This window comes from Meleagris gallopavo, chromosome 2 (genome assembly GCF_000146605.3).
Source record: "Meleagris gallopavo isolate NT-WF06-2002-E0010 breed Aviagen turkey brand Nicholas breeding stock chromosome 2, Turkey_5.1, whole genome shotgun sequence".
Taxonomy (NCBI): domain Eukaryota; kingdom Metazoa; phylum Chordata; class Aves; order Galliformes; family Phasianidae; genus Meleagris; species Meleagris gallopavo.
In genome coordinates this window covers 10208175-10223790 of record NC_015012.2, presented here as the reverse complement: position 1 = coordinate 10223790, position 15616 = coordinate 10208175, and the positions used below count along the sequence as shown (strand labels likewise).

Genomic DNA, 15616 nt, shown 5'->3' with positions numbered 1-15616 from the left:
TCATTGCTTGGATAAAACTAGCTACCAGTCCCCAGGTCTCCTGAAGGAAAGAAATTACTGAATGCACTGTTTTTCCCAACATAGAGCAAATATTGTGCCAGTGATCTCCAACTTGGAACCATTATTTGGCTGTAGCTTTGGTGAAAAATCCTGCCTGTTCCATCTGTGTGAGGAGTCATGGCCATTGAAATTGCTGATAAATAGCTCTGTCTGAAGGACCAAACGGCAGAGTACCAAAGTATATATGCAGCTCTCTTCCAGTGCTTTACTTTGTGCTGTCATCATCATCAGGTAAATCCTTTGACCCAAACTTGAGAAATCAATAGCACTCAGCGAAGGAAACCTGTTAATTTTCACTGGACAAATTTTAATCATCTCAGAGGCTTCAAAGTTCAGTGACAGACGCTTCATTTAAATTAAAAAAGGAGCAGTGCTATATCTCTTACTTGATATTAAAGAGTAGGATTCTTCAGATCTGAAGTGCCTGCTCTGGCTTGACAAACAGCAAGTGCTGGTAGGTGTTTAGAGGAGGCAGATTAGAAAGGCAGGCAAGAGGCTGAATAATTTTGGTGCCGTGGAGTACAGAGCAGAGTTTCCAATAGGCACTTTTACCATCAGCAGATAGAAATATAACTGAATGTTTCCTTGTAGTCAAAGAACAGACTTCCAGTGTGACTCTTCTGTCATGTTACATTATCAGCCATGCTGGGAAACTCAATAATTGCTCTGCAGGCACTGAAGACATACTTGTTGAAAAAAATGATGGGGCATTAGGTGGTTGTTAGGCATAGGCTGGAAATAAGGAAGACTGCCTCATGGAGGAAACAAACTGAAACATCATTGCTTTTCTGATAAAAAAGTACATCTGTGTCAAAATTGGACAAGAAGTACCGGTCCTTTTGTCATTTTTCATGGCAAAAGGAACAGAAATGAATTTTCTGCTGTTGGTTTTCTTTTCAAGATGATCAATTTGGCAACTAGTAATGAGTTTTTGCAATGGGAAATCTGAATGCTTGAAATAGCAAGGGTGCTTTCCACTCACAAGTCAGACTTAGAGAGTACCCTAAGGTTGAATGTTGTATAATCAGACATAGACTCTGACTATTGTCAATTAAACCAAAAATATGTTATAGACTACTTGCTCACTAGAATGCCTCACAAGACAACCACCACTATCACAGAGATTTACGAAGGCGGAGAAGTGTCCCACACACAGTGCTCTGTTTAACCACCTCCCACCATCCTGAAATAGTGTTCTGCCCACAGGTTGTTCTTGGTGACTTTGCTAGTGTGAGATGATGGCTACTTTGTGGATGCAAAACCATAGATTAACAGGATATGTTTTAGCATTACCTCATGAGACAGGTAAAAGGCAGCAATTCCCAATGGCCAGAAGCAGCAGAGCATGGAGAACACAGTGAGGCCGAGATGATCTCTTGGTGGCATCATTAAGAAATTGTCTTCACTTTCAGTGTCACTTGAGTAGTCACTCTGGAAAAGCAAAAGAGAAATGTGGAAGTGCTGATTAATGATATTTTTTCTCCTCTTTCATGGACCAAGTCTGTGATCGTCCACTCATAGTAACACCACCAATTGCCCCAGGACATTTCCAAAACAGACCTCTAGCACTCATAGGGGATAATTTCTGGTGTCTCATCTTGAGGTCTCAATCACGCACATGGTCAGTTCTGGGAGCATTTGTACTCTGATACTTAGGGCTCACACAAGTAAGTGTCAAGGGACTAGAAGACAACGGGCTGTCAAGCAACAGCAGCATGCAAGATTGCAACATGAAAGATGTAATCTCAGCGAGGTCCATAGTCATTCCCTGTGCCAAATGAGCTGCTCTCTGCAGCCTCCACAAAACAGAAAGAGGACTGTTGCACAAACTGTGATTGTGACAGTGGACGAAGAAGAGAGATAAACTTTGCTGGGAGAAGGGCAGGGTCTACTTCCCAGACACAGAGAAATTCAGAATAAAAAAATCAGGTCCCTGCATTATGCCACAGAAAATCATTCACGCGGGAAGAAGGTAGAAAGAATAACTTCTCTTATGATATAAATTTAAGATGCAATTTCTTCACATTCTCTAAGTACCTCTGTGAGAGGTAATTTCTGATCAGACAGCTCTGGTGTTTAGCAGAAAAAAACACAAGAAACCCCAGTAAGTGAAAGCAGAGCAGATGAAGAGCTGACATAAAGTGCAGATTTTTAACAGGGATGGTGATGAACACTTTTCTGCAGCTGTAATGGATTTTCTATTACACCAAGCCCTTTTTAAAATTGAGGCTAGCTATCCCTAAAAGCTGTGTGCTTTACCTAAATCAAGAAGCTGTGAGTGAGCAAAGGCTCTCTAGACAGTCTGTCCTGGGTGCCAGTGGCATGGCATGATGGAGGCTGGACTTGGTGGCCACACAGTCCCTTCCAGCAGAAAAATGCAGTTCACACTAGAGAAGTCAGACAATGAGTTCTGCTGTGAGCCACGGCTGCCTGCAGTCTTTGATGGATTTTCAGGAAACAGCCCTTTTGGTATCACTCCTTTTTTCCCTTCAAAGCAATCATTTCAGTTGCACACATGCTGCATAAAAAACTAATCTCTGATATGGCCCTTTGAAATCTGCTTCAAATCCAGATGGTTCGGGAGTCAGTTTTTGACAAGGACCAACTCAAAGTAACTATAAGATAATATGTGCCCTATTTCCCTCCTCACAATGCCTATTTTGGTGACGCAGTGAACACAGAGCCCTATTCTGACCAGCACTCTGCATCCCTTTGCTCTTCTGCAGGCAGTCTGAGTTCACCTAAATGCAGCAGATGGTGATGGCAATGTGCTGGATGGCAGCTCTCCCACCAATGGTTGTAGTTTATTACCGCTCGCCTCAGCACACTTACTTCTCACTGAGCACCATCTGGCTGATGCTTCCTTAGCAGGTTATGCCTCTAAAACCTGTTGCCATCGTGGATTCTTTTGGCCTGGCGGTGCTTTATTTATTTGCCTGTTGTTTTTTTTATTTTATTTTTATTTTTACCATTTGGAGTTTTGCAGTTGCTCCCATTCACTTTTAAAGGCATTTAAACAAAATCCATTATCCTGACCTGATCCAAACTCCTCTTGCTTCCCCAGCTCCCAGACTAACAAGCAGCGTCAGTCAAGCAGCCAGCTGTCCAGAATGGGCTCACAGGGCTCTTTCTTTGCTTGGAAAGCTTTTCATGCTTGACTTTACAAAGCCAAAATGTTTCAGGAGGAAAAAAGTCCTTGATGAATATGTCCAAGACCATTCTTTCTCCCGTACCTCTGGATTTTGATCAACTGCTCATGATGCTCTCTAGACACCCACAGCCAGTCTATCTACAGTTCATCAGCAGCATGCATTCAACACATTGCTTCTGAAAGGGGATTACCACAGACAGCAATAAACAAATCTATACAAGACCAGGCCAGCTGCCATAGTCTCCTAAATCACACTCTTTATCCTGAGGAGCAGTAATAACAGCCATAAAATAAATATCCCTAATCTGAGCATGAGTGACAGAGGCTCCCATCCAACAGCCCTCTGCATCCATTGGAAGTTACTCGTGGATCACAGCACTCTTGTGACTTTGCAGGTTGACCAGCTGCCACAACAAGATTAGGGAGATACCTCTATTCCCTGAAGCACATTAACTGAAAGAGTAACATTACACAGCTCAACCTAAGGGAGTCAGCATCCACCAATGTCCCCTTTTTGTCTTACAGCTGACCCACTCCTTTGGCCTGTTAAAAATTTGTCTATGAAGGCAAAGGGACATAAAGTGTGTCCTACGGAGTTGGGTCAACGGTCCATCAAGCCCTGGGCCCTGCTTCTGACGGCAGCAGCAGGATGTACTCTTCAGGGAGCTTGTGTAAACCTGGACACTGTGCATCCACTCCTTGTGCTCTTCCAGCATCCACAACTGTCGCTTGAAAGATATTAGCAAGAAAAGTTGTACCAATCTCTTTTAATATCTCTCTATGGGTTCTTTGTCCATGAGTCAGTCTAATCGCTGCCTCACGTGTGAAGAAAAATTCTCTATTATCTGTGTTAAGACAGCTCCTTCAGGTTTCCCCTGCTTCTACTATTGCAGGTTTGCTGAGCAGCTGGTCTGCACTCATCTTGTACTTCACCTTCATGATCTTGTACAACCAGAGGACTTCAGATCCCTTAGCTTTCTCCTCTATCAAATGGAGCATCCATACAAAAGAAAGGCTGCAAAGGTAGAGAAGGTCTGCATGACAAGGTGTGTGAGGAGCGTGAAGGCCCCTGAATTTGCTCAGTGCAAAGCAAAGGAGCTGAGGGGAAGCCTCGTGGCAGCTGCAGCTCCTCACAGGGAGCGGAAGGCAGTGTGTCAGGGTAGGGGCAGCTAGGGGCTAGAGACAGGTTCTTTGTTGAGAGGAAGGTTGGGCACTGGTACAGTCTACCCAGGGAAGAGGACATGGCATGGAACTTGCCAGAGTTCATGAAGCGTCTGAACATCGCTCTCAAACACTGGGTTTGAATGGTGCAATGTGAAGCAGGGAGTTGGGTTAAAATCCTCACGGGTCCCTTCCAACTCAGGATATTCTATGATTTTGTTGCTCTTATCTATCTCCTTCAGAAGTGGGCACCACAAATACATGTCCCACGTGGAAAGCGAATTGCTGTGAGCTTTCAGACATCAACAAAATGCTGCTGGTACGCTATCTCATCCCTGATAACATTCTTTACCATATCCAATATTTTGCTGACTTATCAGCTTGGCCTCTGCACTCCATGGTCTGAGACCAGTTTCTTCCCCAAGCTGCAGCTCACAGATACAAGCTCAGCATTGAGTCCACATGAATTTCATTATTTTTCCATAAACATATTTGTTTTCATTTATTTACATTGAAACACATCTGCCACTCAGTTTTTGCAGCCTTTACAGAGCTTCTCTCCAGGGGGCAGATACCTCCCAGGGCTGTTCAAACACACTTTCTAGATTTCTGGTCCCAGGGAAGGCTGAGGGCACCACAGGTGTCAGGGGGAAATTCTTCACTCAGAGGGCAGTGAGATACTGACACTGCTGCTCAGAGAAGCTGTAAGTGCCCCATCCCCGGAGGTGCTCAAAGACAGGTTGGATGGCACCCTGGTTTTCAGTCTGGTGCGTGATTTAGTGGTTAGCAACCCTGCTCATGGTCTTTAAGGTCCCTTCCAAACCAAGCGTTTCCATGATTGTATGAGTCTCATCCCAATGCTGCCTGTCCCATACATGGAACTGGTTTTACTCAGCAGGCCAGCATCACTCATTACTTTCTCTTGATTTGAATTGGATATAAAACCAGTTGTTTTGCATACTGGCTCAAACATTAAACCTGCATTCTGACAGGGTTAAGAGAAAATGTGCTTGTCATGGAGTTTAATTCACATAAACCCTCTTTGTGGTCTTCTCTTTATATCACAGGAGAGATACAGCCAGGAGGCGCTTGGATATGATGTGAGGAGCAGCTAGATGGAACAAGACATGTCTTAGGATTCACTTTCCATTTCTGCGTTTTTATGCTCATGTCAAAGGGATGAGTTCTCACAGCAGCAGCCAGCAATTCATAGAGAAGGAAAAAAAATACTTAGCTTGAAAGCCCAACACTTCTTTTCTTCTTTCCATTTATTTCACTTTCCAGAGACTGTTTCAGACATTGTTGGGAAAAAGAGATTTAAGAGAGAGTTGAGGTGTATTCTTTTATGTGACACATATGAATAATTCAATTTTCTGCCATCAATAGCTTGGTTTTCTCTAAATAAGCCATCTATCCAGGGACCAGAAGGAAGAGTAGCCAGTGTGTTAATATGACAAATGATGTTTCTGGATAGCACTGTATTTGCACATGAGCTCTAACAGGAGGATATTTCAGCTAGGAACTATTACATATTCCACTGCCACCACATTTGACAAGTTGTCTGTCTATTAATTGTGATGTAAAGGACTCATAAGATATTTATAAGAGTTCCAGAGATACCTAAGTATGGAATCATTTGATTTCAAGGATTGGTAGAGAAAGAAATTTAAATCTTTGACAGAACGCACAGCATTCTGCTTTCATGCCTGGTGAACGCTAGAGCAAAATGGGGCTGTGTGTGCTAATAAGAGCTGTTTCAGAGATGGTTTTCTTTGCAGATTATGATTTCCATATGCAGTCTGAACATCATTACACCAGGACCTGAGGAACACTGCTGGTAAGGAAACACAAAAGTTAATGTGCCCATAGTGCTGCAGCAAGCAAAGTGGCAGGATCACTCTGTTGCATGCATCCTGCTCCTCTGCCACATCTCCTGGGATTCTTCAGAGTCCCCAGACTTGGGGAGAGGAATAAGATGCCTTCTTGCAGCCAGGTTGTTGAAAACATTGATGATCTGAACAAACCCATTCTGAAGAGGATGGCAGGCAACAAAGCAGCAAGCCCTGCAGCCTGGCTGGGATGTCACTTCAAACCAGAGCCACACTGCTGTCAGTCAAAACAGCTGGCTTTCTCCAGAGAATGTGTCTGTGGCAATGTTTTTTGCAGGAAAACAACAATATTTCTGTTGTCAGAAGCCTAACTGCCAGTGTTTGCTCTTCAAAAAGCAAACGCTGGCTGAAACACACTGAGCTGCAGTCCGTAAAAGGTGCTCCTTGCATGTGTCCATGGACTTAAGTATTACACAGTGGAGCTCATTACAAAGGGCTGAGTTGGATTTTTCCATATTTCCAAACAATTAAATACCCAGCTGCAACACCTGCTAGGCAGATGCTTTGCATGAACAAATCAGTGCCAAAAAGGGAACAACTCAGCTCCAAGCTTGTTCTGTCCCCCTGAAAGACTTTCACAGAGATGTTCGACTTGGGAATCCACTCACCTTGCCTGGGTATGCAGGGCAACGTGGTAGCCCCCAGCTTTCAAGAGACCAAAAGACAACAGCTTTTCTGCATGAAGCTTCCCTCTTTGCAAAGTCTTGCAAAAGGGTGATCTTTTTGTTGTTCCCCCCTGCCCCCCACCCCCAAAGGAAATATCAAAGACAAAGAAGCCTTATGAGAACTGAGCTCTGATCAGTTCCTATGAACTGTGGCAAGACAGTGTGGCAAGATACTCAGCAACATGCTGTGCACCCTGGATGAGGGAAACAAATCCTTTGAGTTTATCAGTGCAGAAGCAAAACCCTACACCTCTCCTGTATTGTCTTCTTGCTGTTCTCCTGAATTCTACTCCCAGTCCCTGTACAGAACCTTTTCACTCCACTTTGAATGCATTAGTAATTTAAACAAGCATTTGCTTCTTGTCCGTAATGGGTGGGAAAAAAGCATTCTACTGGACCAGATGCATGCTGTGTGATTCAGATGCTGTATTTCTCATTTGAACAGATAGGCTATTTTTTTTTTTATGTAGTTAATGGTGCAGCATGGTTCATTCCCCTACTCAGTGACTGCTGTCCTCAAACAATTTTTTCCCATTCCTGGAAAAAAAGAAAAGGATGTACAGCTACATCTCTAGTAAACCTCTGTAATACCTAGCCCAGGTGTCCCTCATGCATCTGACTCTGTTGATACAGCATCAGTCTAGGTGGAGACCATAGGAGCACCTTTCTGCTGGTCTTATTCACTTGAGCACATTTCTCCTAATCTTCCCGTAGTACCAACTGCAGAATCTGGATCTTCTTGGGTTGTAACCATTTACTCCACATGCTGAGAACCCTCATGCTGCGCACAGCTACTCAGTAGGTTGTTAATGTGGGTCTGGTTTTGCAGAGGTGTGAAAACCAGAGCACTGCACTGGGCTGGCTATGCAGCACCAAAATACAGGCTGAAAATGGGCTAGGAGGAGAGGCTTCTAGCAATTCTAACAATGCACATGTTTCTAGTCAAGTAGGTCCTTCCTCAGACATTGCCTCATTTTCTTCTCCTTCCTTCATTCTCCTGGTGGAAGAGAAATCACACAGGAAGCTGTGTGGATGCACACTGTGTACACACTTGCCTCCCCTGAGCACCTTATATGAGTAGGTCAGGATGAGCATCTTCTGTATTATTCTCACCATAACACAAAAAGAAGGACCCTGGGAACACAATGCACACACTTACAGCATGTTAAAACATTTGCAGAGAGATAGGGAGATGAACTCTCTTCTTTCCCTCTGGAAATCTGGGAGAGGAAGGGTGATGCCCTTTCCCCAGACCTTTACTTTCATAGGAGTTTTACTAGGAAATCTTTTCTGTGGAAAGCCAATCCAAGTTCTGTGGTTCCAATATATTAAGAGCCCTACAATGTAAAGACACTTTAAAAATCCCACCAAGAAATGAGAAAACATTTTTGGTACAAAATATTTTTTCATTGTCCTGGTTTTTTTTAGCCCATTCTCTGACAGTTGACTCAAGAAGGTCTTGCTGGATTTGGGTTGACAGTAATCATAAAGTCATTAATGCTGGAAAAGATCACTAAGATCATTTATTCCAACCACCAACCCATCCCTACCATGCTCACTAATCACATCCCTCAGTGCAACAACCCTACAGCTGTTGAACATCTCCAGGGACTCCACCACCTCCTTGGGCAGCCTGTGCCAGTGCCTCATCAGTCTAAGAAGAAATTTTTTCTAATATCAAATCTGAACCTGCCCTGGTGCAACCTAGGGCCATTACCTCTCATGCTATAGAAAACAAAGTATTTTCTTTCTTTCTGCCTCAGTGTTAGGCCAGATGTGACAATACATCATTAGGCAGTTTCGTGCCTGCTGCAGTCACTTGCATCACAACCACTGCGTGAGGAAAGCTAGAAAAAAAAAAAAAGGCAGCATCTCAGCCTTTTGTTTTGATTTAAAAAAAAAAAAAATGAGGCTTCCCACAAAGCCAGCTTTGAAATGCTATAGAAGGGCGTGATTTGAGCTAACACCACTACAGGCCTCAAACATAAACTTCCTGTCTCCCTGTGGAGGTATTGAATACCGCATTACCAGCGCACACTGTGAAAAGCACCTCTCTCTGCTTACCTGAGCAATACAGAAAGAGAATCAAAGAGAAGTCAGCCTCTTGCTGAGCTGCCCCTGCGCAGGGTGACACGCTGATATTAAAGAAGGTGAAAATAGAAGTTTTAGGGCCTATTAGCATTCAACGGAGAAAACCCCGCAAGAGAGAAACGCGGGAAAATAGCTTCCTGAACTCCTCTTAGACATTCAGGTTGAAGCAGTGTTTTTGCTCCAGTCAGCCAGATGGGTTTTGCTAGCTTAGGAGTCTGTGACTAATGATGAGAAAGTTCAGGGATCTGCAACAGCATGGGCACCCTCCACTCCCACTGGCAAATCTGTGTTGTCTTTGGGCAGCTAGCACAGCCAGGATTTTCTGAAGTAGAAAATGCACCATTTAAGAAAGAATGAAGTTGATTTCCAGTATGCCCCATTTGGAGAACAAAATTTATATTACTTTAGTGCGAACAATCAATGAAGCACAGGAACCTAAAACAAAGCATTGCATTTGGAGCCTAATGAAGTGTTTCACCCCATCAGAAAAAGTCTTATTCAGGCGCATAGGATTCGTTGTGGCTAGAAACCCAAAGACTCCTGGTTTTATGTTAACAGATGGACAGGTTTAATGTTTGAGCCAGAATGCAAAACAACCAGTTTTATATCCAACTCAAATCAAGAGAAAGTAACAAGTGATGCTGGCCTACTGAGTAAAACCAGCTTCATGTATGGGACAGATGCTTCAGGCCTCGACTTTCCCAGCGTTTAAATGTATGGGTCTTCTTTAGTTTATGACCAGCCTACTCAGAGCCTACATTAGCCTCTGCAGAGCCAGGACTCCACCCTGCAACTAAAGTTGAGCAATTGCACCCTGTCCTGGCTGGAGGAGAGAGCAATACATCTGAACCCATGAAAACCAGCACCCAGAAGCTGTACACTTCAGCCCAGACACATCCTCCCCCACAGATCCCATGTGACATCTGACCTCTAGCTCCTGGAAATCCTCCTCCTCCTCCACATCATAGGAGAGGGTGTGAATCTTGATGTCATCAGCTGAGAGATCGATGAATTTGCTGTCTGGGTACTCCAGGCTGTCCTTGGTAGGGGAACGGTCCTCGATGAATGTGGTTTCGCAGCACTCTGAGTTGATGCTCTCACCCCACGAGCGCAGCACATTCTCCGAGTAGAGGATGATGTTGGGACGGTAATGGGACTCCACGGTCTGCTGCAGCATGTTGGGATCCAGGAGCTGCTGCACGGGGTCATTCCTGCCATTCTCCAGGCAGCTCGGGGAACTTCCCGCTCGGTGGCTCTGATACTGTGGGGTTGGGTACACTGACACCAGACCATCTCGGCTCTCTGCTACTAAGTTCCTTGTATTAATTAAACCATTCCTTTTCCCGGCCTCAGCAATCTTATTGTGCATGAGCACATTGTTCTGCTCAATCAAACCATCCATACTGGGAGGTGTCAGAGAGCAGGATGGTGGTCTGTATTATGTTGTACAGTAGATATAGGTCACATTGGGGCAGTGGCCTCCATTGTCCTGAAGAAGAAAGAAAATAGACACGAAGGTGAGGCTGTAAGTAATGAACAACACATGAAAGCACCCAAATCAGCTTGTCTTTTATACTAGCCCATGAGAAAATATAGCCTCATATATGCACACACCTTGACCTAACTGTCCAAATACATCCCTATTTGAAAAGGCAAACAACTTATAATATACCATGAGGTGAATAGGAGCAGGTGGCAACGTGTGGTGACAGAGGGCTTCTCGAGAGGTCTTGGCAATAGTGGGCCATGCAGAGGAGGGCTACGAACTCCCTCCATTTTCACATATACCCTACAGTCATTCTAAGGACAATGTTCCCTTCCCAAAGGAAGTGCTCTGATATGAGAGATGGGGAAAAACAAAACAAAATACAAAGACAAAAGACAAAGAAAGCATTTTCAGTTCTGGAAAAGCTGCAATTACGAAGAGCAGGGCAGATGATGCGTTCAGCTGTCATTCTCCGCAGCCAACCTTCAACCTTGTCAAGTGCTTTGATGCCCCTTCACAACATAATTGCAGGAAAAACAAGGAAGCAGCTCCCTTTAAATTAACTTTAAAAAAAGCTTCTTCTTCCACAGTCTCAGAGATTGACCTGTGATGACAGAATTAAGGTCTGTGATGAGGCCAGTCAGCAGGCCCAGCCCCATCCAGATTCACTTAGAAGAAATAGAGGCACAATTTCTTGAGCCTCAGGACCTGGTTGTTGCATTTGTACAAAGGAACAGTGACTGTTGTCTATTTCTTCAGAGAACCAACCCAGCTTCGCTTTGTGTGGGCTGCACTAATGTATGAAGATCAAAGATAGTTCAAAAGGTTAAAAGTACTGTTTCCCAGCCCAAATACTTTATTACTGTTTTTGCTCATGTGCAACTGAAAGAAAATGCTTTTTGAAATGTGGATGTATCCATCACAGCAACAATAAGCCTCTGGCTTGCAAGAGACATTTAAACCATTAAGAGCTGCTCTTCTGCTCATACACCAGGAATGAAGCAAGAAACTCTTTTAATGTACAAAAAAAGCTGACTTAAGTGTGTTGCAACACCTGCATTCACGGCACTTGGTTTAATATGTAGAAAACCTATTTTGCTGTATCGGTAAATAGTTTAGAAGTTGTTCTAGGTGAACTGACAGGAAAATTGCACAAGTGAAGATACACCACAGTGGGATCCTGAGGAATTTACGCTGTACCTACTCTCAGTCCCAAATTTGGAGAACCTGTTGGCAAAATCACACCAATGTGCAAATTAGCCTTGAAACTTGGACTATTTCCCAAAGGCTTAGTCCTAAAGACTGAAATCCCTCTTAGGAGCAAGTAGCCTGTCTTTCCAAAGAAGCCTTCTTTCCTTGTGTGTCTGCGCTAAATGAATGGAGGACCACACTATCCTTCCATTCATGGCGGGATTACACTGAATAACTAAGCTTGTGCCAGCACAGACATATTGGTAAGGTGTAGTTGATTTAGAAGCAAGCAAGCAAAGTTTGGCAGGTAAGAGCGAGTGGAGAGATCAACATGTCACACATTTGCCTCAGGACTGGTACTTGCAGAAATACCATCTTCCATTCTGCAAACATAAGACCCCACAGAGCAGTGCCAATGTGCACGGTCCTCTGTAGGCTATTGAGCAGTTCCATCATTTAGGAGTCTCCAGAGTGGAGACTAGGTTCCAGTGGAAACTAGTCACAAACTAAGTTGAGAATAGCTGTTGCTTTATCCAGGTTTGGTGGGGCCACTTGCTTAGATGATCCATCTGTTATCTAACAGTTTGCCCACAGTCATGCCTATTCCTTCCCCTATCAAAGAAACAAAGAGAAAATACTTCACCAAAAATTACTGATTAAAACTCAGCAAGTAAGTTCTCTCAAGTCTTTGCTGGATTCTCTTGAGACAGTGAAGAAAGCATGCAAGGCTCCCTGACATGCAGCACAAACTGTTAACCCTGCTAAAGTCAGAGAGACTTCACTTGGTACTGCAAACCTTCTCAGAAACATTCTGAGTCCCAGCATTTGTTCAAGCAAGCTGAGATCAGCAGAAAATTTGCTATGGTACTGCCACAGATGTAGTAATGGGAAGATGTACAACCCAAACAGACCTCCTCCCAGAAAAAAAAAAAAAACACAAATAAACAGAGCAATAATTTGGTCACTACATCAATGGCTGAAGCAAGCATGGTTAGGTCTCGTATTCTGATGTGCTCACATAATTCCAACAAATGTGTACTGCCTGACTTGAGTAGTACTTGGGAAGATGTCTTTTAAAGCAGCTTTATCTGACAGTGCTTTTTAGCTACGCTGTCAGATTCCCTTCATGTTTTTTTCTACATTCACATATCATCCAGATAACGCTTGACTTCGGAAATGCAGGTTTCACCCCAGGCATTTCATTGACAGCTATGCCATCTTCATGGAAAACTCTCACTCTGGATTGGTACAAATGAGAATCTGCACACATCATGACACCAGAGCTAGCTAGTGCATTTTCCTCATGTAATTTTGAGTAGTAATCTTGCTCCATCTTGGGAGGGTTGGACTTTGAGGAAAGGTCACTGTCATCTCTTTAAAGATGCATGGGACACTACAAAGTCATTGGAAATAAAAGCCATCCTTTAGTTCTTCTCACACTCCTCAAGAGTAAGAGGAAACAAGTAAAGAGAATACATAGGGAAAAATGCTTCAGCATGTCCAAGTGACATGAGACATGGGAGCACTTCAGAAAATCAATAGGATTGCCTTGTCAGGATTTAGTAGTGTCCCATGCCACTCCTTGCTTTCCATTTTTCACCAGCCTGTGTGAGACAGGAATCAAGCCCCTTTTGTAAATGACTAATTACAAGGAAGATATTTGAAAAGGTAACTTGATTTCAATGCCTTTGGAGTGTTGACAGGTAGGATGCCATAAAGTCCTGAGAAAGAATTCTTCATGACGTCTTTGGAACTCTACAACTGATATCTCCACTATTCCAAAGACCTAAGGACAGCTATGTACAGACTCCCTAGTCATCCATACCAGTAAAGTATTAGCGTGGCCAACACCCTACCCTGGCTTCAGCCTGTGCCCTCTCCTAGGCAATATCAACTCTGAAGTAAATAAGTGCCATGCATGTTCCTCAGAAGCATAAAGGACAAAACCACCTTGTCTTGGTAGGTAAGAATTTCATGGTATGGACACAGCTATAGAATCATTAAGGTTGGAGAGACCACTAAGATATCGTGACCAACCATCACCCCATCCCCACCACACCCCTCCATACCACATCTACACAGTTCTTGGACACCTCCAGGGATGCCAACTCCATCACCCCCCCCGAGCAGCCTGCACCAGTGCATCCCCACTCTTTCTAAGAAGAAACTTCTCTTAATATACAACCTGAACCTCCCCGATGCAACTTAAGGCCATTACCACCATACCAGTCAATGCTGGACCATTTATCTTGCAAATAACAGGACGGATCTTAGTCTCACTCAGTAGATAGGAGAGAGCCTGTGGTGTTTGCTTAATCCTACCACAGACCTAAGCATTTATCTGTCCAGTGCCACCTGACATGCATTTAAACCAGTTTAGTAAACCAATTTTGCAGATTCTGAATGACACTTTCCCCCTGGGATGGGGGAGGGAGAAAGAAAGCATCTGAAACAAGGAAAAGACAAAACAAGAGACATCCTCCCCACATATAGCTCCTCCAGTAATATGGCAAATGCATCGCTCAAGACATTCTCTCTGGGGTCCCACATAGCAGCACAGCCTGCACGCCTCAGGGAAGGGCAGGAAATAGAGATGGGATGGCAGCATTCAGTCAAGGAAAATTGTTTATCCCTTATGTCATTTTGCTAGTTGGCTGCTTTACCGCAGCCTGACCCAATGTTCTCAGCCCTGCAACTGTGGGGCTTAATGGTAAGGAGCTGGTGAGACTCTTATACCTTTCCATTACACCACATATATAGCTAATAATAATAATAAAGTGGTATTGATTTTTCTTTTCCAGGTGAAAATCCTGAGCAGCTGGCCATTAGGTTTAAATCAATAGCACCTTGATTGCAAGTGCATCTTGATGCACAGCTGAGACAAGGTCAATTGCTGTCTGGGGAAACTGAGAAACTGTTGAGGCACCCAGAGATTCTTCATCAATAAAAAAGTGGGTTTAAGGCTGCTGTCAGCCAGAAATGAAATCTCACATCCTCACTGTGGAAAGTGAATCTCCTCTGGGTTTTTCACTCCCCAGCCACTGGCTGAAGAGAGTAAAATCACATTCCCAAGGCCTTTGTTTCCTGCTGCTATCCTGGTGTTGATAGGAGAATTAGACTCAAAGTTTGGAACTCACTTCACTTACTGCAGGCACTTGAGGATGTTCCACAGGAAAAATTAATAGCAGTTATGCAAGGTGCATGGGTCAGGACAACACAGTACACTCATGCACTACAACCAGAAGGATTAATGCAGTAGAAGAGTGATACAGGAGAGTAACAGCTAAGGGACTAGCACGAACGGAACAGTGTCACAAAAGAAAAGGAAAGGTGCTCACCTGTCTCTGAAGATCAAGGCTCACAGGAAAGACTTCAGAAGGGAGGGATCTCTAGCAAGAGAACCTTCCCCAGGGATAGTCAGCCCTTAAATGGGATCTAAGAGAGGTGCAGCCAGGCTCCGCTCCCTGCTGGTCACACAGCTGAATTGCCTTCACCTGTGCTCCCAGGGCCGACCTGCCCTTTCTCCATGTGATCAATCAGTGGTTCAGGCCATAACTCAACAGTTCCCATACTCTGCACCATCCTTTTGTTAAGAGCTTTTCCTAACCTGGGCCAGACTCGTATTTGTGACTCAGATGTGTAGGTAGGAGCTGCCATGAAGACCGTCCCAGTTTCCAGCTCCGGCTGAAGGATTCTGGATGGCAGAATGACTGAGCAGACAATCTGTAATAGGCATCTGAAGGTAGTCAAAGGATGCCTTCTCTGCAGGGAGTCAACACTCAGAGCAAAAAGAGCCCCTCTCATTGCCTCAGACCACAGAAAGGCTTCAAAATGATGCTGACAGGAAAACGAAACTCATCAGAGCCCTTTAAATAAGAGAGCAGTTCAATTTGCTCCAAGATGCAGAGTTAATTTAACTGGG

At 44.0% G+C, this 15616-nt stretch overlaps 1 protein-coding gene across 1 annotated transcript; it reads right to left on the bottom strand.

Moving 5' to 3' along the window:
- Positions 1 to 1160: 1160 nt before the first annotated feature.
- SYNDIG1 (synapse differentiation inducing 1) lies at positions 1161 to 15110 on the bottom strand. The gene is made up of 3 exons (XM_031552329.1): positions 15033 to 15110; positions 9946 to 10506; positions 1161 to 1491 (listed from the first exon to the last, which is right to left on the bottom strand). Exons 2-3 carry the CDS (start codon positions 10417 to 10419, stop codon positions 1303 to 1305), a joined length of 663 nt encoding a protein of 220 aa, XP_031408189.1. The 5' UTR covers positions 10420 to 10506; positions 15033 to 15110; the 3' UTR covers positions 1161 to 1302.
- Positions 15111 to 15616: the final 506 nt, after the last annotated feature.